Below are 20,553 nucleotides of genomic sequence, written 5' to 3'. Positions count from 1 at the left end.
TTTTTCCCCTCACTTCCTTTCTCAAGCAGTTCAGCAAAAGCTATTGGAATTCCAGGTTAATGGAGGAAATCACTTTATGCTAAATCCTTGGCCATCTGCTCGCTTTCTAATTACGAACGCTGTGGGTGTGATTTGTGGCTGTGCCCTTGGGATGGGGTGATGAGAGCAGCCCCTTAGGCCTGCGCCCTGGGTGAGGGGCAGGATGCTCTGCAGTTGCCACGCACAGGGGCTGGGTGAGGAGCAGGGATGAAGTGGGCAGAGCTGCCCATCGCAGGCTGCGTGGGAAGGTTTCCTGGGGCTGGATCCATGTGTGAAGGTCAATGCACACCCCTGCACCCCAACGCTGCTCTCTCCAGGGGCGAGCACACAGAGTGCCTCCCGTGGGCCAGTGAAATGCAGCTGGGGCCATGCGCTGGGCACCCTGTGCTCGGGGTGAGGCAGGGTAGGAGGCAGCTGGCTGTCCCAGCAGCCCTGCGTGCACTGCAGGAGGATGCTGCTAGCTCTGGGGAGAGCATCCCTGGGCTGCTGGCACGCGATGTGGCTGGGCCTTGCCCAGCCTTCCCTGCCCCTCTCTGGCCCTTGCTCCCTGGTACTTGGCAGAGCTGGGCCGAGGATACCTTCGAGAGAAGGGCCTCCTGCCAGGTTTGCATTCGCAGCACTTCCAGCTTGGCCCTCTTTCCAACACGCAGGCCTCGGGGGTCTGCTGCCAAAGCCACGGCTGCGCCTGCATTATCTTGGACTACGGCGCTCCCGCACTCCATGAGTGCTAGGTGTTGGGAGTAGAGGCGAGACTGTGGTGGCTGGGGGTTGTCCCTTTAAACACTGGGTCTGAGGAGTGTAATCTGCCAGAGATTATCTGCTGGGGAGAGGATTGGCATTAAAGGGAATGTCTCCTCCCTTCCCCCATGTCCTACAGCATCCCCTGTCCTGTGTGTATGGAAACCAAGTTCACTTTTTCCTGGGCAAGCAGAGAGGGGGCCTTTGATTTGAGGGGCAAGGGGAGGAGGGCAGAGTGTGCGCTATGGGACTGGGCCTCCTCTTCCTCGCTGTGCTGGCCACGCTGGTCTCCTGCGAGGACCCAGAAGGTAACAGGGTGTCTGGGGGAAGAGGGGCTTACAGGGTGCCCCAGAGCTGCTGGCGCCTGGCTGGACTGGTCTTCCCCAGCAGGGAGCAAGACCTTTGTCACGTCTCCCTGTGCCGAGGCTTGGCACAGAGGAAGTGGGAGCTGGCTTGCAGAAGAGCTGGGGGCTGCAAGTGGGTGCACTCCTCACCACAGCAGGGGTCGGGGAGTGGGCTGAGACGAGCCTTCGCTGGGCTTGTACCACCTCCCTGCGGGCCTCTGAGGGCTGGGGAGCTGGCGGGAAGGGTGGTCCTCAGCCCCCTGCCCCAGCCCAGCCCTGCTATGCCTTGCTCCCTGCGCCACCAGGAGACCTGGATACTTACTGGTCTGGCACGGCGCCCATCTGCTTGGGGGGCTGCAAGGGAAAGCACAAGGAGCTGAAGAGGAGCCAGTGCGGGAACGGCAGCTGCTGCTGGCTGGGCTACAAGTCCTTCTGCCGAGGTATGGAGGGGGGAGACTGGGGGGCCTGGGGATGGCTGCAGGGCTTGGCGCAGCCAGCCTGGGGAGGGCAGGTTTTGTGCCATGCACACGTACATGGAGTCTCTCCAGCAGCCTGGTCCTCGGGCCACGAGGGGATGCAGCCTGGGGCACCCACAGAGCCTGCCCAGCACCCTGGTCCTTGCCCAGGACTCACAACCTTGTCTGGGTACATCCCCTTGGGCTGCCATTCTGCCGAGCGGGCTGCACAGGGTGCTGCCCCCATGCTGCCCACGGGAACCTCCCTGTCCCCAGTGAACTGCGGGCGACCCGAAGCGGACTTCAACTCAGTGGTGTACGGCAACGACTGGTGGGTTGGCTCAGTGGTGCGGTACAGCTGCCGGCCTGGATTCCTGCTGCTGGGGGACCCAGCCAGCGCCTGCCAGTCTGACGGCCGCTGGACTCCCAAGCCCACCTGCCTCCGTGAGTACCACTGGGTGTCACGCTGAGCCCGAGGGGGCACCCTGCCTGCATGGGGAGCAGGCGGGAGGGCTGCAGGCATGTGTCTGATCCCTCTTTACCCCAGCCTGCCGCAGGAGGTGGTGGGCCCCCTGTGACATGCTCTGGCCCTGCTCTTGCAGGGATCTGCCTGCGAGGTCGGATCGAGATCAGTGAGCGGGATATTACTGGGAGGTGCTCCTCATCTTGCAGCACCCAGGCCCACCTGGGAGCCTTCCTCAACCATGGCTGCATCAAGATCTCAGCCTGTGTCACCAAGCGCTCGGGCTGGGCCCGCTGGTTCCTGCGCTGCGATGTCTGCGAGTGCGACTGCCACGTCCCATGCGGTGAGTCCCGGTAGCGACTGCCCACCTTTGGTAAGGGCCTGCCTCCCTGTTTCGTGGGAAGGGTTGGCACTGAGAGCTGCCAAACAGCTCAAAACCTGCTGCTCTCTCTCTCCTTACAGCTTCCTCCGGGTAGAGCTGGGCCATCCGGGGCTGTGGCCACTGGCCCCATGCCGAAGGAGGCTTGCACCCTGGATGTCTGCTTCCCTTTGCCACGTGTCTTCGTTGCTGCACTCTTTCCATAAGCTCCATCCATCCCAAGGCTGTCGTCTGAGAGGAGAGGAGACGTTCTGGGCTCTCTCGCAGGGCTTCCTTCCTGCCTGGCCCCGTGCCGTGACTCTCCAGTGGCAGGGGATGCTCTGTGAGCAGCAGGCACTGGGGAGCTGCATGTGTGTCCTGCAGCTGGGCTTGGGGACGTTGGTGTCTTGGTCTCCGTTTGCCCGGCTGCTTCCTAGAGGAGGCTCATATCCCCTTTTAGGGGGGAGGTAGCACGTGTGCCTGTGGCTGTTGCAGAAGTATCTATCCCATCTGTGCTGCAGGTTGTGATTTCTCCCTGCCAGGTGTTTCCTGCACATGGGCCAGGCCCTGGCCGGAGAGGTAGATCTGCCCTCTGGGCTTGCTGCAGCCGTCAGGCAGAGCTGGAGCGTGGGACCTGCCGGCTATCCCCGTGCCACGGCCAGAGCTCGCAGGGCAGAGCAGCCTGGCCAGGGCTGTGCCACCCGTTGCCGAGCAATCAAGCGTTACAGTGGGACAAACTGCCCTACTGCCTCCCTGGGAGCAGGACAGCTAACTGTGTGTGGGAAGGTCTCGGCTCCCAGGTGCAAAGTCTTTCCCACGGCCTGGTCCACACACTGGCTGCAGGGCATGCTCCTTCCAGGGGTCTACGGTCTTGCCCTGAGAGCCCCTTTCCCCAGGGACTTCTCTCCCAGCAGCTTGGGGCCACTAAGAGACATGGTACCTGATGCCCTGCAGGCAAGATGGGTAAGAAGATATAAGAGGGGTGTCCTGAGCACAGCAGGGCCCTCTTTGGTCCTGTAGCTGGAGAAAAAGACCTGGGGTGTGGGCCCACGATGACTCCTTCCAGGCTCTTGGGAAGGGAGCTGGGACTGTGGGCTCTCGCTGCCTACCACGGAGCCTGCACGGCCGCTATTAATGTGGCCCTTGGCAGGAGCAGCCATCATGGGCACTGCTGCAGCCCTGTGCTATGCCACCTCTCTTCTCAGGAGTGGGTTTCTGACCAGGCTCCCTTCCCTAAACTCTTTGTTCTCCCCACTGGCCCTTCACTTCTCACTGGGGCAATGCTCAGTGGGTTGCCTTCATGCTGAGGCTGGTACTCGGCTCCAGCCGGGAACAGCCTTGTGCTCCCTGGGTTCCTCTGAAGCAGCAACGGAAAAGCCAGAATTTTTATTCCCCCAGGGAAGGAGAAGGTGGTCTGGAGCATATGTGATGGGATTGCCAGAGGAGCTGGAGGACCAGCAGCACCACAAGGGTAATTAAAAATATGTTTACAGGAAATCACACACGTTTTCCAGTTATGCAAAGAGATTCTGCTGCCTGCTCTGTCCCCGGAGCCCTGGACATGCATGACAGAGCCAGGACAGGCTCCCTCTGCCGCTGATACTGTCCTGGACATGTGAGCCACCACAGGGACACAGCTGTGGTCAGGGCCACTGCAGGAAGGTCCTAGCTGGGGACCAGGTGGATGCTGAATGTGCCCGTGGCACTGGCCACCAACCCTTTCTGGGCACTGGACTCCCATCCCTGCTGGCCTTCCACCTTGAAATGACTCCACAGCAGGATGCTGCAGCAGCTGCTGGTTGCTGTATGGCCTCCAGCTTGGGCTCAGGGGTTCCTGATCCAGCCTTGAGCAGCTGAGAAGGAAAGGGCTTTAGCGTCAAGGGGGTTCGCTCCCAGACCCTACTTGTGCCCACCTGCAGGGAAGCAGAGCTGGGTTGTGCTGTGCAGAGAGGGCCTGGGCTGAGACCTGCTAACGGTGAGTGCCCTGGGGATGGGAGTCAGCGTGCTGAATGCAGAGCAAACCGGATGGGTCCTGCGTGCCTTTTGCTCCATGAGGAGATGACTTAAGGCCTCCATATGGAGTCTGGCTCCACGACTACCTCCTTGTGCCCTCCCCCTGCCCAGCCTGTGGGCTGCCCTGCCCCACAGTCTCTCCTCTGGCTGTATCCTGCTCTGCCAAGGAGCCAAATTACTGCCCTAAGCTCTGTCCCAGCCCAAGGATGGCTCTGGGAGGGGAAAGCTTTCCTTGGCTCAACAGATGGTTTTTTAATTAATACTCTGGTTAGTGCCACTCATTTCCATATGTCTTTCATGTTTAAGTGCTGTGGTGGGTGAGAGGTGTGAGTAACAGCGAGGATGGAGCCAGGCGTGGCGCTGCGGAGGGTGGAGGTGCCAGGGGGATGGCAGGTCCCCCGTGATGAGCTGCAGAGGGGAGTGTGTGCTGGGGGCAAAGCCCTGGCAGGGGGGACATCCTCCTATCAAGGCCCTGTGTGGCCAGCTGTAACCCCGCCAGCCCTGGCTCTTTCTTGATGCCTGGTGTGGGCTTCCTAGGCAGCTCTCTGCATTGCAGCCCGAGTTTCATCCAGCTTGTGCCCCCACTGGGGTGGTGTGGCCCCTATCCCAGGCCAGTGCAGGGCTGAGCAGGGGCCAGGCACGTCCCGGGCGGGAGCAGACTTAGGGGCTGTTGGGCCAGCAGGTTTTTGGGCTGAGGTGGCACCGGAGGGAGCTGCGGTTGGCTCTGCCCCATACGTGCCCAGCAGCAGGGAGGAGTGCTGCGGGGCTGCGGAGACAGGGCTGGCAAACACCAAGATTGTGGGCTGGGGATGCTCAGGGCCTTCTGGCTTGCGGGGAGAGGAAATAGGGCCGGTCCCTTTAAGAGGATTTTTTCGCTGCCTGGCAGTGCTGCCTGCCTGGGCAGCCCATCCCGCCGCCCCGACAGGCAGCAGCAGCAGCAGCGGGGACAAAGCTGGCAGAGAGGGGCACCGCCGGGCAGCGGGGCCCGGGGGGCTGCTAGCCGCTGCTGGGCTGGGGGCGGAGAGCCCCCCTCCGCCCTGCCCGCCCGCCTGCCGCCCAGCCCAGCCCAGCCCAGCCCAGCCCAGCCCTGCGGAGGGATGGGGAGGCGACCCCGGCTGGGGACCCGCGGGGGCAGCGCCCAGCCCGGGTCCCGGCGCTGAGGCCCCGGCCGGCTGCCGCCGAGCCGCTCCCTGCCCGGCCGGCGCCGTCCCCCAGCCCCCGCCGCGGGCATCGCCCCTTTGTCTGCGGAGGAGGGAGAGGCGGAGGGCGCTGCGGCGGAGGCACGGCCGGGCGCTGGGCGCTGGGCGGCGGCGGGGCACGGCCGCTGCCGGCGGGGAGAGGAGCTGCCGCGCCCGGAGCCTGCCAGGTGAGCCCGCGGGAGCCCCTTCCCCCCTGCCGGGGCTGGGGGCGGCGGGGGATGGAGGGGGCCGGCGGGGAGCCGGGAGGAAGGCAGAACATCCTCGGCAAAGCCGCCTTCCCCACCCCTCGCCTCGGGGATGGGCTAAGCCGCCGAGAGCGGCTTGCGGGATTTAGCGCTCGTTGCGACGCCCCGGCGAAGGAGGCAAGGTGAGCCCGAGGGCGCTTTGTGCCTGCAGCCCCCCCCGAGCCCCCCGCTCCCGCTGGCCCGCACCCCGGGGCTGCCTGCCGCGGCGGGGCCGCCGTGCCGAGCCTGTCCCGGACCTCCCGGCTGCCCGGGGGGGGACCCGAGTGCTGGGACCCCCCGGCCCTCCTTCCCACCCCGTCTTCCCCAGGGCTGGGGCTGGCTGGCTTCCAGCCCTGAAAGGGATCTGTCTGCAACGGGGAGAGGGCCGGGAAGATCTCGGCGCAGCTCCTCGGGAAGCGGGCTTCCCCTTCCAGGGGAATGTGTGTGTGCATTGCAGCTGTAGCGAGGAGCTGCCTGCAGCCTGCGCCTCAGCAAAATGTAGGTTAGCGAAGCATTAGGACCCTAGCCTTGGAGGCAAGATGGGTGCTGGGCCCAGCCTGCTCGGGCACAGCTCAGGCTCCTTTTGCCGGTGTCGCGGGGATCCCCAACCCCCTCCCAGCCTGTGGTGCCGCAGTGGGACCTGGGGTTAGTGTGCTCCCCACCCTGCTTGGCTCAACATCCCCCCCAGCACCGCAGAGAGTCCTCAAGCCAAGCGGGGACGCGGGGAGCTTGGCCGTGCTGCAGCGGGCTGTGGGGAGGACTGCAGGCAGAAGACACTGCCCAGCAGGAGAGCGTTTGGGCAGGTGCGCGTATTAGCATCACGCAATGGCCCCAGTTAAGTACTGGCCTGGTCTCTGAGGCTGTGCTGGTAAGAGCCAGGAAGGTGAAATGAGCCAAGGGAGACAGAGAAGAACTGGCACTAGTGGGGCCCCCTCCCTGTTCTATTAAGTCTGTCCCAGCAAGCCCATGGGGACCCCAGGCACCAGCTGAGGGTCTAATCTAGCCAGGATTGCTCTGCCCCAGGAGCCTGGGTGAGGCACGGCACGCTTCGTCTGAGGAACTGGCTGGAACAGTCTGCTTGCTTGGCACCCCATACCTGTATCCCCCAGGCCCTGGCCAGGCCAGGCAGGCGTAATTCCTGGTGAGCCCTTAGGGACATCAGGCACAGCTGGGTGCCCACATTGAGGGCAGAACATCAGCTCTCCTGTCTCCCATCCTGCGCCCACCATGGTGGACAGGAGCGGGGCAGGGAGCCCAGCAGCAGTGGGGCTGGGGGAGCTGAACAGCCTGCCAGCTCTGCTGCCAGAGCTGGACCCAGCCACAGGAGGTGCATGAATTATTGACTGTGGAGCTGATCAGCTGCTCCTTGCTGTGAGCCCCTTGGTGCTGGCTTGGCTGCCCTGGCCAGGTCCATCCTTCCATCCAGCTGTGGGTGCCAGGGCCACATCTGGGCAGTGTATCACAGGGCAGGGGGGACAGTGAGGCCTGGAGCCAGCAGGAAAGGGTGTGAGAGGACAGGGCTGGTCCCTGGCCCCTGCAGTCCCTGGCCCTGAGAGAGGGGCCCACTGTGAGTTGATCCCTGTGCCTTTTCTACAGAGCAGCAGGATGGCAGAGAAGGGTATGGATCCCGCGTGTGTCTCCATTGCCCTGGAGGACACGGTGTGCCACGCCAGCCCCCCAGATGCCCCGCTTCTCACCACCCACTTGAAGAAGGTGGAGAACCACATCACAGAGGCCCAGAGGTTTTCCCACCTCCCAAAACGCTCGGCCGTCAACATTGAGTTCATTGACCTGTCCTACTCTGTGCGTGAAGGCTCCTGGTGGAGGAAGAGAGGTAGGAGCTGCTGGCTGGGGAAGGACAGGGGAGGGCACCTGCAGGGCTATTGCACCTCTCTCCCCTTCTCTATGCCTTGATCTCACCCAGGTCCCCAGCATCTCCCGCTGTGCTGGATTCATCGCTTCTCTGCCGATTCCTGCTCCAGGCAGCCCCAGCCTCTGCAAGCACAGAGTGCCTCAGCTCTCTGCCTGCTGGCGGGAGCTTGCCCCAGTGTGTGGCAGCGGGGCTGCACACAGGGAGCCACAGCGGGAGATGCGAGAGCCGCTCACCCTGTGCTCGCCCTGCTGTCCCCTGCAGCAGTGGGGGCTGGCTGGGTGGTCGGGCTGGCTGGCCCCATGGTCTGTCTGAGTGCCAGGTGCTGTCTGCAGCCATGCTGTGACTGGCCGTCCTTGCTGGGCACCCATGGGTGGAGGGCAGGCTCGTGTCCCACAGCAGTTGCTGCGTGCCTGTGCTGTGCAATGCCAGAGGAAAGCAGATTGCATCCCAGGGAAGCCTCTGGCCAGGGCTGCATGGGGGAGATGGGGCAGATTTCCTGGCCCAGGGGCAGCCAGGATGCATTAGTTTCCCCAGCACTGTTGTTTGGGGTATGATGGCTGCGTGTGATGTGCCGACAGCCGGAGACCCCAAGGGGTGCCCCAGCTCAGAGCCTGGCAAGGCGAATATGTGTGATTTGCAGGGGATTTCCTCTCTAGCGGCTCCCTGTGCAGCTGAGGCCGTGGTCCCCTTTCCTGTGTGCGACTCCGGTCGAGAGCTCAGGGAGGGGAGAGGGGAGGCAGATGGCGGCTGGTGGGTGGTAGTCTGCTTTAATTAGCTCTCTCAGTTAATGGGATGCTAATCAGGCAGCCCCATGAGATGGAGGGGAAGCTGATCTGTAGAAGCTGAGGGCAGGCAGGGATGTGCAGGGTCCTGGGGTGAGGAGACTGAGGGCGCAGGGCTGCTCAGCGGGGTGCCCTGCCAGCCAGGAGCGCTGGATGAGGCCTCTGACCCTGTCCCCAACCAGGCTCTGCAGCTAGGGAAACTGAGGCATTGAAAGATAGTGGGACCAGCCCCTACATCCCCCAGGATGAAGTCTGTCTGTTTGCCTGGGATGCTGAGGAAGCATCCTAGGAGGAGCTGTGATATGACCATGGGTTCCCCAGGGCAGAGTGTGCTGTAGCACCCAGAAGTCCTGGGGAACGGCTGCTTGCCAGTGGGCCAGTGCCCTGCAGGGAGGGAGGGGGAAAGGCTCGGGCAGCTGGACTGGAAAGGAGCATGCCGAGGGTTGCTGGGATCCCGGGGTGGCAGTGGGAGGGCCTCTCCGCTCCCCCAGGCCAGGTGCAGGTGGAGGAGCTGGCGAGGATCTCCCGGAGCCTTTGGCCGCAGCCCCCAGGATCCGGCCAGGCCGCCCCACTCTGCTGAAGCAGGAGGTTACTGGCAGTCAATGAACGCAAGTAACCGCTGCGCAAGCTGCAGTGGCGCCGACGTGAGCAGCATGCGCGGTGCCGGAGCTCTGTGCGTGGTGCCGGGATGCGCCGGGGGGGCTGCCGGGCATGCTCGCTCTGCTGTCGTCATGCACAGTCCCCTGCCCTCCCCTCCCAGCACTGGCTGCCCCTATGCCAACGGAGCCCACTCCTGGATGCAGGGTGCCTGACTCTGAGGGGTGAACAGGAGGAACCAGGAGCTTGCGGTGCCGGACCCCCTGTCCTGGGGATGGACAATCCAGAGGGGCTGCCCCCCAGTGTGGTACTAGGACTGTGAGCTGGTCTGGCCCTGAGGCTTGCCCCGGACAGTGGGCAGGGGATGGACTTGTTGCCCTCGCCCAACACCAGCTGCCCCCACAGGGCACTTGGGAGGCATATTTCCAGCAGGGAGATGCTCAGACCTGGTCCTTGGTTCAGCGTGGTCCTAGCAGCCTGTATACCGTTGCTCTCCTGCCAGGGCTGTGTTTTGGGGTCAGCTCCTGAGAGCCTGAGGCTGTGCCTGTTCCCTACGCCCAACACATCATGTTCCTTCTGCCAGAAAATGCTAATCAGCTGCGTTTAAAGCAGAGATAATTCCAGGTCTGATTAGCAGTGGCTGCTGCTGGGTATCACAGCATGAATGCCAATGAAGGCAAGAGCCAGGCATCCAGCAGGCTTGGGGACTCTGCCTGCCCCATGCTACCCTGCTTCTCGCTGCCCCTCTCCACTGGCCCTAGGGACTGGGATCTGACAACATGCCCAGGACCAATGTCACAGCCTGGTGATCTTCCTCAGCAGCTACGTGCCCTGACCCAGGGATTTCCATGATCTTTGCTGTGGTCTGGGGCATGTGCCTCTTCAGCACTGGAAATTGGTGGGGCCAGCCAAGGACCAGGGTCAGGGATTGTGCTGGAAATGACAGCTGCCGTGGCTATAGCTCTGGTGATGCTGATGGAGATAGTCTCCGGGCACATGCAGCCCCTGGCACGATCCATGGAGGTCCTGAGGTCCCCCAGGTGCTGGGATGGCATTGCGGTCCCTGTAGTGCTGCTGCTCTTGAAAGCCGAACCCATGCTGCTCTCCCTCCAGGGTACAAGACTCTCCTCAAATGCCTGTCAGGGAAGTTCTGCCAGCGGGAGCTCATTGGGATCATGGGACCCTCGGGTGCCGGGAAGTCCACGCTCATGAACATCCTGGCTGGCTACAGGTGAGGCTGGGGGGAAGCCAGCGGCTCTGGGGGTGCAGGGCTGGGGGTCCTGTGTACATCCCCCCACGCCCCTTTCCTGCAGGGAGACCGGCATGAAGGGCCAGATCCTGGTGAATGGCCGACCGCGGGACCTGCGTACCTTCCGCAAGATGTCCTGCTACATCATGCAGGATGACATGCTCCTGCCACACCTCACCGTGCTGGAGGCTATGATGGTGAGCCATGCGGGAGCCGGGCAGCCTGCTGGGCTCTGTGGGATGTCCTGTGGACTGTGTCCTCGGGCACTGAGCCCACACTGACATCAGGCATTTCCAAGGGCTCTGGGACACAGGAACAAAATCCTGCTGTGCTTGCTCCCTTCATCCTGAGCCACCGCTCCCAGCCCTCGGCCGGGCAGGGTGCAGCCGATTCTATTCCTTACATCTGACAGTTGTGTCTCCCTGCCCATCCTCTCCCTGCAGGTCTCTGCTAACCTGAAGCTGAGTGAGAAGCAGGAGGTGAAGAAGGAGCTGGTAAGTGCAGAGGAAGGTGGACCCAGGCCCCCTTATCTCTCTCCAAGATGGGGACAGTAGGGAAGGGAGGGCCCTGAGGGGACCAGGGAAAGCTGAGGGGCTCCCAGCTATGGAGGTCTGAAAGGAGGTGTCAGGGATGGGGTGAGGGTCCATGGGAGCCTATGGTGAATTATGATGTCTCACAGGTGAACGAGATCCTGACGGCCCTGGGGCTGCTGGAGTGCTCCTACACCCGCACCATCTCGCTGTCGGGGGGCCAGCGCAAGCGCCTGGCCATCGCCCTGGAGCTGGTGAACAACCCTCCGGTCATGTTCTTCGATGAGCCCACGAGGTGAGGCTGCAGGGGCTGGGGCTCCCCAGCACTGCCTGCCCAGCAGAGCTTCCCTGGCCGGGGGACACCGGGGTGGCCGGCACCCTCTGGAGCACGGCAGGGCTGTGAGACCTGAGGGTGGGATGTGACTGTGCCCACCAGGCCTTTAAGAGGGCTGGGGCTGCAAAGGGATGCTCTCCTCCATTGACCTGGGAGGAGGGTGCCCACAAGGGGAGGCAAGTGGGGGCATCTTTAGGATGTACTTCTCCCCCTCTTAACTCTCTCCTTCTCTCTCTGCTGTCTCTTTCTCCTCCACCCCATCCTGCGTGGCCACAGTGGTCTGGACAGTGCCTCCTGCTTCCAGGTGGTTTCCCTGATGCGGTCCCTGGCTCAGGGTGGGCGCACCATCATCTGCACCATCCACCAGCCCAGTGCCAAGCTCTTTGAGATGTTCGACAAGGTTTGGGCTGGGCTAGGACACAGGATTCTTCAGGGGTGCAGGGTCCCTCTGGCCCCAAGACCCAGGAGAGGGGCCATGGGAGGGATGGGCTGCAGGCATTTGACCTGGGACTTGTGTGGCACACAGCCCTGATGGCTGGGGTCTGGCAAGGGTGCCCTGTGTCACCCTAGGACAGGGAGGTGGGTAGGAGCCGGTGACAGTGCCCTGGCTGCTCTGCTTCTGCCATATCCTGGCTTTTTCTTGCAGCTGTACATCCTGAGCCAGGGCCAGTGCATCTTCAAAGGCGTCGTGACCAACCTCATCCCCTACCTGAAGGGTCTTGGCCTCCACTGCCCCACGTACCACAACCCTGCCGACTTCAGTGAGTGCCCCTGCCCCAGCTGGGGCCACGGTGGGGAGCAGAGGGTGGCAATGTCCAAACCCAGTGCCCAAGCCCTAAGGGCTGCCCAGCGTTCCCCCAGGTTGCCCAGGGAGCAGGGCTGCCCATGCCCTTCTCGTTAGGTGCTGGCTCGGCAGCGCTGCCATGTGGTGCAGCATCGCGGGGTGGGGGTTGTGTTGGGCTCCCACCCCCCTGCCCCACAGGGTCATGGTCTGGGCAGGCTGAGCAAAGTGATGGCAAGGGCTGGTTCAGCACCTCTCAGGGGTCTTGTCCTCCTCCACAGTTATCGAGGTGGCCTCAGGAGAGTACGGGGACCTCAACCCTGTCCTGTTCCGCGCCGTCCAGAATGGCATGTGCACCATGGCCGAGAAGAAGAGCAGCCCTGACAAGGCAGATCCGTCATGCCCAGCACACTGCGTGACGGTGAGTGGGGATGAGAGGAGCCTCCTGCAGTGACGGGGAGTGGCAGGTAAAGGGGTGCCTACCCAGGGACACCTCAGTCCCTCCTGCCCCACAGTGCATGGATATCCTGTGATGCCTAGAGCCCCTTGGACATGGTGGGGAGCATGGAGGCGTTCAGCCAGCCTCCGCTTGTCTTGAGCGACAGCTCTGTGCTTGCAGCTGGCAGTGCCTGTTCTCACCAGGGGTGCTCATAAGGCACCCTGGGAGCATTTGTGTGCCGTCCTAGTAGGGAGCCCGTGTTGTGAACTTGGCCCATGTCCCTGACTTGTCCATGGTCTTGCAGGATGTGGACCACATCGAGAGCCACACATTTGCCACCAGCACTTCAACCCAGTTCTGCATCCTCTTCAAGAGAACCTTTATCTGCATCCTAAGGGACACGGTGAGGGCAGGGGAGGCTGGGCCAGGGCTGACGGGATGGGGCCTGTTGGTCACTGGGGACAGGCAGAGACAGGAGTTGAACGGGGGCTGGAGTGGGGCTCACCCTTGAGGAGCAGGCAGGCTGTCCTCTGCTCCCCTGGGATGCAGCCCTGCCTTGCTGAGCCCCTGTACCCTCTCTGCCTGCAGGTACTGACCCACCTGCGGTTCATGTCCCACATCTGCATTGGGGTGCTGATCGGGCTGCTCTACCTGCACATTGGTAACGACGCGGGCAAAGTCTTCAACAACACTGGCTTTCTCTTCTTCTCCATGCTTTTCCTCATGTTTGCCGCGCTGATGCCCACCATCCTCACCTGTAAGGAGCTCCTTCCCCCAACACCCACTCGCTGCTCCCAACCCTTGGGGCAAAGGGGGGTGCTCCAGCTGTGTGGGAGTGTGTCTGCTGGGCGGTATATGGTGGAGCCAGATGAATTGGACAAAAGTGGGGAAATAGGAGAGGAAAAAATTCAAACAAAGAAGAGAGGGAAAACTTCTGTTTGGCTATATTGCAGTTTTGCCCTTTATTTAATATTTGGCTATAACGTACTTGCTGGCTAAAAGCAGAATGCTGGAAATTTTTTTTTTTTCCTGAGAAAATGTCTGTAAAGCTGCATTTTCAGCTGTTTCACCTCTCTCACTTCCTCAAAAAGTTTGCCTAAAAACCCCCAGCCAAGCTGACTTTTCCATGCAGAAAGTTCCCACATCGGTCACTGACTTTTTTCCCTGGTGAAGATTTGAGCACCCGCTCGTGGCACAGGCAGGAGGCTGCCTGGTGCTCTGTGCCGGCGCAGCAGCACATCTGCCTGCACTGGGGCAGGTGGGAGTAGGGGCTGGAGCAGCCCAGGCCAGGGCACTGATGGCTGCTAACTCCTTGTTTCCATGCAGTCCCCCAGGAGATGTCTGTATTCCTGCGAGAGCACTTGAACTACTGGTACAGCCTGAAAGCCTATTATCTGGCAAAGACCATGGCAGATGTGCCCTTCCAGGTGAGCTTTCGGATGGACTAAAGCATGGCCCCGATGCTGATGTGCCTTCCTTGGCACAGCCAATTGCCTGGCTACCCCAATACCCCGGGCTGGCCTTTGATGGGTCCCTGCGGTCTTCCATCCCCCAGGGAGGGTCGGTGGGGTGAGAATGGCTGTGGGTCCAGCAGAGCGGTCTCTTTGCTTGCCCCTCTCCAGGTGATCTGCCCCATCGCGTACTGCAGCATCGTGTACTGGATGACGGGCCAGCCGCCTGAAGCCACGCGCTTCCTCCTCTTCTCTGCCCTGGCCACTGCCACGGCCCTGGTGGCCCAGTCCCTCGGGCTTCTCATTGGAGCTGCTTCCACCTCCCTACAGGTCAGATGGGGCCCCAGCTTTGCCTGTTATGCGGAGAAGGGGGGAAGAGTTGTCCCACGACAAGGAGGGGTGGAGAGAAGTGTTGCCCATAGGCAGGCATGTGAGTGCCACAGGCAATGTGTCCGGGGACAGGGACATGACACCCAGTGGCCTCTGCTCCCCAGGTGGCCACCTTTGTGGGACCCGTCACTGCCATCCCCGTCTTGCTCTTCTCGGGCTTCTTCGTCAGCTTCAAGACGATCCCCACCTACCTGCAGTGGAGTTCCTACGTCTCCTATGTCAGGTGGGACCCCGCGCTCTGGCCAGAAGCTCCTTGCCCTGGGCTCCCATGGGCTGGGGAGAGAATGGGGCTGCCTGGGGCACGTGGTGACTCTCCTGGTGTGCTCTGCCCTAGGTATGGCTTTGAGGGTGTCATTCTCACCATCTATGCCATGGAGCGCGAGGACCTGGAGTGCCTCGAGGACTTCTGCCCTTTCCAAAAACCCATCAAGATCCTGCAGGAGCTGGACGTGGAGGAGGCCAAGCTCTACCTGGACTTCCTCATCCTGGGCATCTTCTTCATCATTCTGCGGCTCCTGGCTTACCTGGTCCTCAGGTACAAAGTCAAGTCAGAGAGATAAAGGGGCCATGGGGCCCCGGTGCCGTTCCTGGGCCTGGCCTGCTGTGACAGACGGTTCTGCAGATGGACACAGTGCTCCTAGCAGGTCACGGACTGCAGCGGAGGCGTTGGTAGGTGCCAGCCAGGCCTGGCTCAGTCGAGAAGGGTTTTGAGACATCTCGGAACTGTTTTAACCTTTCCACTCACTCTTCATTGCAAAAGTTTTGTACAGCCCTGGCATGTGCCACCTTCTCCCCCAGGACTGCTGAACCCCATGGAGCTTGGATCCCCTCTTGTCGCCCCTGCCTGGCACTGCCCTTCTCCACCAAACACATTGGGACACCAGGGACAGTCCCATGGAGGCGGCCGTCTGCTGAGCAAGACCAAGAGGAGCTGACTGCTCCGGGCAGGAGGGGAGCAGCACCCTGGGGCTGCCTGATTCGGGGGCTGAAGCTGGGAAAAGATGCCTGCAGAGCATGGATCTGTAGCGCAGCACATAGCCCTGTTGCTCGCCCTGGCCAGCATGTGTGTCAGTGCTAAGAAGAGCCCAAAGATGCAATAGGCCAAGTTGCACAAGGCTTTAGTGTTTCCTGTCGCCGTAGCCACAGAAATTGCTGCATCCTTTTTTTTCTTTCTGCATAAATCCCCCCTCTTTTTAATATTTTTTCTTTTTTTCTTTATTTTTTTTATAAACCCCGCTGCTTCCCAGTCTGCATGGAGGGGAAAGGGAGCCAGCAGGCAGAGAAGGACTTGGGGCTCTGTCTCAGACTTCTTCTCAGATGCCATCCTCAGAGATGGGATCTTCAGACCTGGGGATGTGGCAGGGTCTGTGGGAATGAGACAGTGTTCTCAGACCTAGGGAGTCTCACGTTCAGTCCCTGGTGTCTTTGGGGTCTGAGCCAAGAGGATAAAATCAACCAACATGGAGAGAAGTGACTGGTCCCTTGAAGTGCTGCATGGAGTGGGGAGGATTTAGGTTCCCACACCCTGCCAGTGCCAGGCGGGTGAAAAGCAGGGCTGGGTTCACCCGTGCCATTGCTGGAGCCTCTACTGCAGCAGAAGAGCTGGCCCTGAGTCCTTCCCTTGCACCATCACGCTTCTCACTCCTCTCACCCCGGCACAACTGTGGCTGTCTCAGCAGAACACGAGGACAAGCCTCGCTCAGCACCGTCTGTGCAAGGAGGGGATGCAAGCCCCAGGGGCGCCCGGCCTCATCACAGTGCAAACCTCGCAGGGTAACACTGTGCAGAAAGGGGTCCCAGCAGTGCCAGAACTGGAAAGCAGGTGAGATCTTGGAGCGGTTTGTTTGCATTGGGCGACCCTGACACTGGGAAGGGCTTTGTGCTTTGTGACTGGTATCAGGAAAAGGTCCCTTTTGGCAAGTGTCTCTGGTGGCTCCTCCAAAATCACCTGCCTCTCCACACCGCTTGCAGAGGGAAGGCATTTCAGCACCTCACTGGCTCTCCAAAGGAACAGACCTGAGACCAGAGCTGGTGGGGCATCTGCAGACGCTGCTGTGCTGGGAGCACAGCATGCTGCTTAGCCACGTAGCACAGGCCTGTCTCTGTGGGTGTGCTGGCACTGGTGTTGCAGGGCTGTACTGGTCACCTACGCACATGGGAACCCACTGCTTTTTAGTGAGCGCGGACATGGGGAAGGCAGATCTGTCCCATCCTGGCATGCTGGGCCCTGGTTCAAGTGCAGTCTGTGAGATGCTGCTGCCAGCACACTCTGAGCAGCAGGGGATTGCAGGGCAAATGCCAGATTTGAGCAAAATCCTTGAGACTGTTCTTTGCTTTTACTGGCTCATGTTGGGACTGCTCTACACAGCAGGGTCTGGCTGGCCTACAGGTGGACGGCAGACATGTGGCAGCACTGATGCTGGGCACTCAGCGAGGTCATGTTTCCCCCTGCCTGGACAGCATCGCTGCGAGGAGCCTGTAGCCATGGGGCTCTCCTGCACAGAGGGTCTGGAAGCAGGACATGCCCTGATGCCCTTTCCATGCTGTGCACTGGGGTTTTCCCCAGGGGCTCTTGTCTGACTTACCACTGTCCCTCACAAAATTCCCCTCTGCTCCTGGATCCTCCTTCACTGGCAGCCCTGTGCCATGCTCTGCAATGGAGCTGTGCCAGCTTGGGGGGCTGCAGTCTCCTGGGCACGCTGCTGCCAACTGCAGCTGCAGGGCTGTGGTCGAATGGGGAGCGGTCCCCATGTCTGCTCTGTCACCAGGTGGGTGGACGGGCAGGGAGCCAGGGGGATGGTGAAGCTGCAGGCTATCACCCATCTCCATCTCACTGTCCATGGGGCTGATGGGACCAGTGCCCCACTTCTATCCTGCTCCTGGGCTGTGGCTAGTTAAGCCTTGCCTAATGCAGGGTGTGCACTGCTGGGCTGAGGGTTTTCCCCTGGATGGATACCAAGTCGGCAGGAGGTGCTGATGGTGCAGCTTTGCACAGCTCCTGCCTCCTGCCCGCTCCCTGGCAGCAAGGGCTTTCGTGGTTGGTCCTGCTTCCTACACGGTGGAGGCACTGCTGTCTGCAGCGCTGTGTCCTGCTGGTGTCTGAACCCAGCACACGGTACCTCCTGGGACACCCCTGTGCCATCGCAGCCAGCGCCACCGCCACTCCCAGAAGGACCAAGGAGAGACGGACTAGCGATGGCCCACATGTGGAGCAGAAGGAGCTACCAGCAGGCACCAACGACTGCCACTGCCCATGTGCCCCACACACAGGGATGCTGCAACAGAAGCCTTCGCTGGCCAGCTTCTGCTGCTTGCAGAGAAATCCCATGGGACAGGCTGCCCGAGCTTGGCATGGCTGGAGGGAGACTGCTGGGGCAGGTAGCTCCACAGGTGGTTGCTCGGAGCAGCCTGTCCAGGATGGGGTGGTTGGCAGCACCCCCAGAATATCCAGGACAGTTCAGCACAGCCCGGGCCTCCTGTGCCGGTGAGTGTGCCGGTTGTAGAGTTCTGGCTGACAAGGTATGCGGCCACTGCAAGGCAGAGGGCTGGGGCGAACTCTGGAGATGGAGGATGGCTGTGTCCCCAAGCTGGGCAAGGGCGCTGGGGAGTGGGAGTTATGGGGCAGGTGCCCCTCATCCCCAGGGCAGCAGGAGGCCTGAGGTGTCCCGGAGAAGGGCACCAACACTCCCAGCAGAGCTGGCAAGTGAATGTGTTGATACAAAGAGGCCGCGATGAGTGAGGCATCTGGGCACCCCGTGGCACAGAGGGCCTGGGTCTGGCAGACCCTGCCCCAGGCAAAGGCACCCTCAGTGGTACCCAAGGGCAAACGGTGCCCAAGGAGTGAACTGAGCGAAGGTGCCAGAATGGGGCCATCTGTTCCCCCTTCCCTCTCAGCGAGGACAATCGCAGAGACAGTGGAAGGCACAGAGAAATGCAAAGGGACTGAGCACATTTGCACTGAGCCCTGCACGCCCCCCCCAGGTGTGGCTGGGCTGAGCACTCGGGGTTTATTGCCCCTCCGCGGCCCAGGTGGCCCCCTGCCCCGCAGGAGCAGGGCAAAAAGGGTTGTCTCTGCCCTGGCATGGCAGAGGGAGGGGGTGCAGCCACCCCGCTCTGGGGATCCCTTAGTGGAGCAAGGCTGGGCCGCTCCAGCCCACTGGCTAGCGGGCATCTCTCCAGGACAGTTTCTTCAGGGCAAGGCAGGCACCAAGCCAGGCTGTGGCAGGACCCCTTGGCAATAACACTGGTTGTTTTGTGGTGTGGGGCCATGGGTGCCCAGACTGGGTCCTTGCCTTGTCCTGAGCGGGTGGGGAGCACCCATGTGCTGGGCTGGCATGCAGCAGCGAGGATGCACTTCAGCAGAGCAGGGGAGCGGGGCCGTGGGTGCTTCTGGCTACAGGAATCCCACTAGGGAACGTGTCTGGATAATCATGAGGAGTGTGATGGAGGAGAGCAGGCTTCTTCCCCCACACCTCCTCTCCCCTCCTGCCCCCTGCCTTCCCTTGCAGTGCACTTTGAATGGATGAGGATGTGGTTCAGGCCATGGCTCCAGCTCCCTGGGAGCACCGGTTGAACCTCAACCCATCTAAAACTGCTTCAGCCCCTTAGCCTGGCTCCTTCAGCCCACAGGCACGGTTGTATGAGGTACTGCCTCTCCCCTATGCGTGCTGTGAATGCAGGCAGGCAAGCAGGGGTATGGCCTCTCACCTCCACGCATGTCCAGGCCACCTTTGTCACATGCACAAGAAGAGCAAATGCATCATCACCCGCCTGGTGCTAGGGCTGGAGGGGAGACTGGGCTAGTGCAGGGAGGGGATGGGTCTTCTCCCAGGGTTTCCCCCCTCTCTCAAATCAGGCAATAAAACAGTGTTTCATTCTCACTGTGTGTGGACACCGTTTGTCCTGTCCCTCTGCCACGGGAGCTCCTGGTCCCACAGGCAGCCTGTGGCTGCCTGGGATATCTTCATGTATCCGTGCCACACTGGACCCTGTGGTTTTCCAGTCTTTGCCTTGTCCACATGTGCAGAGGAGGTTGTACAGTGGGCAGGGGTGGACTGTGCAGAGAGGTGCAGCTGTTGAAACCCATGCTCCCACATGACTGGAGGTGAGCTACTTTTTTCCTGGGACCGTTTGCCAAAATAGGATGCAGATAACAGCTCAAAGGCCAAGGGAGTCTGCTCGCATAGCTGTAACTCTGCTGTGGTAGTTGCGTGTGGGTGGCGTTTGCCCGGGTCCTTCTGCCTTGCTGGGGGGAGGCTGCGACGCGGGGCCAGGGCACCGCTGCCCACAGCTGCAGCCTGGCAGGAACCAGGCAGGGTGGAGGTGAGCCCTGGGCTCTGGGGGGAGCACGGGGCTGCTGGCAGGGCCCTGCTGGCTCTCCAGGCTGTGCCGCACACGCAGGTAAGTGCCCCGCAGGGGCAGGGTGCTCAGATCCCAGCTTGCTGCTGGTGCTCACCAGTGTCCAGAGGGCCCCAGGAGCTGTTGAGCAGGTGGAGACGTTGCGGTTTATTTCAGTCTTACTGAGATGCCAGCTGTACTTGTTGGATTTCACACATCAATAAAACTTATATTTATAGTGTACTGCCTGGATGCCTCCCCTCCCTGAGCGGCCAGAGGGCATGCATGCAAGGGGAGATGTGCGCGCCTGGGTACACATCGGGGTGCGGAGGTGGGTGCTGGGGGGGCAGCACGCGGGCAGGTGGCTGCACACATTGCTGGGAATGGATGCTGAGTGTGTGCAAAGGCGTGCAGGGATGCATGTGTCCGTGTGGGCTCTGTGCAGGCCTTTGGGGTGTGAGCGTGGCCTCAGGGGTTACCTGGGTGTGAACCCTCGGCCCCAGCACCCCTGGCTCAGCACTGCCTGTGGCCGGCGCTTCCTGGGACAGCACCCATGGACCGAGCAGAATGCACGCAGCCCTGCACACACCACTGGCTCTGGTCTCAGCACCGCCTTACTGGGTTGCCAGAGCAGATGTGCAAGCAGCGAGAGGATGGGGGGGTGGGTGTGGGGGTGTGTGTGTGCATGTGCGTGTCCATGCACGTGTGTTACACAGCCAGGCAAAACCAGAGCTTTTTTCCTCTTTTCCCTGTGGGGCTGCTGTTGTCCTGCTCCCTGCACTGTGCTCTGTGTGAGGTGGTGGCAGCTGAGCATGGGGATATTTCACTCCGGAGCAGGACTTGTCCTTGCAGGCTCCTGTTGCACAGCTGGGGATGCAGAGCCACCAGATGTGTTCAGAGGAAACTTCCCCTTGCAGCACTGCTGGTAAGACCCCAGGACCCCCCCTCCCTTACAGT

General features: G+C 61.5%; 1 protein-coding gene across 1 annotated transcript; it reads left to right on the top strand.

Moving 5' to 3' along the window:
- Positions 1–1,432: 1,432 nt before the first annotated feature.
- ABCG4 (ATP binding cassette subfamily G member 4) lies at positions 1,433–14,819 on the top strand (the record flags this gene model as incomplete). Its single annotated transcript, XM_082330760.1, has 19 exons — positions 1,433–1,561; positions 1,853–2,020; positions 2,179–2,412; positions 2,502–3,360; positions 3,796–3,868; positions 7,430–7,667; positions 10,199–10,316; positions 10,399–10,531; positions 10,778–10,828; positions 11,014–11,159; positions 11,475–11,598; positions 11,845–11,959; positions 12,261–12,400; positions 12,723–12,821; positions 13,007–13,175; positions 13,745–13,845; positions 14,041–14,199; positions 14,364–14,482; positions 14,594–14,819. The coding sequence occupies exons 6-19, from the start codon at positions 7,439–7,441 to the stop codon at positions 14,817–14,819; spliced, it is 1,929 nt and encodes a 642-aa protein (XP_082186886.1). The 5' UTR covers positions 1,433–1,561; positions 1,853–2,020; positions 2,179–2,412; positions 2,502–3,360; positions 3,796–3,868; positions 7,430–7,438.
- Between the last annotated feature and the right edge of the window lie 5,734 nt (positions 14,820–20,553).

This window comes from Platalea leucorodia (assembly GCF_965183815.1).
Source record: "Platalea leucorodia genome assembly, chromosome: 20".
Lineage (NCBI taxonomy): Eukaryota > Metazoa > Chordata > Aves > Pelecaniformes > Threskiornithidae > Platalea > Platalea leucorodia.
Note: the sequence above shows the minus strand (reverse complement) of the source record. Positions and strands in the feature narration are given on the sequence as shown.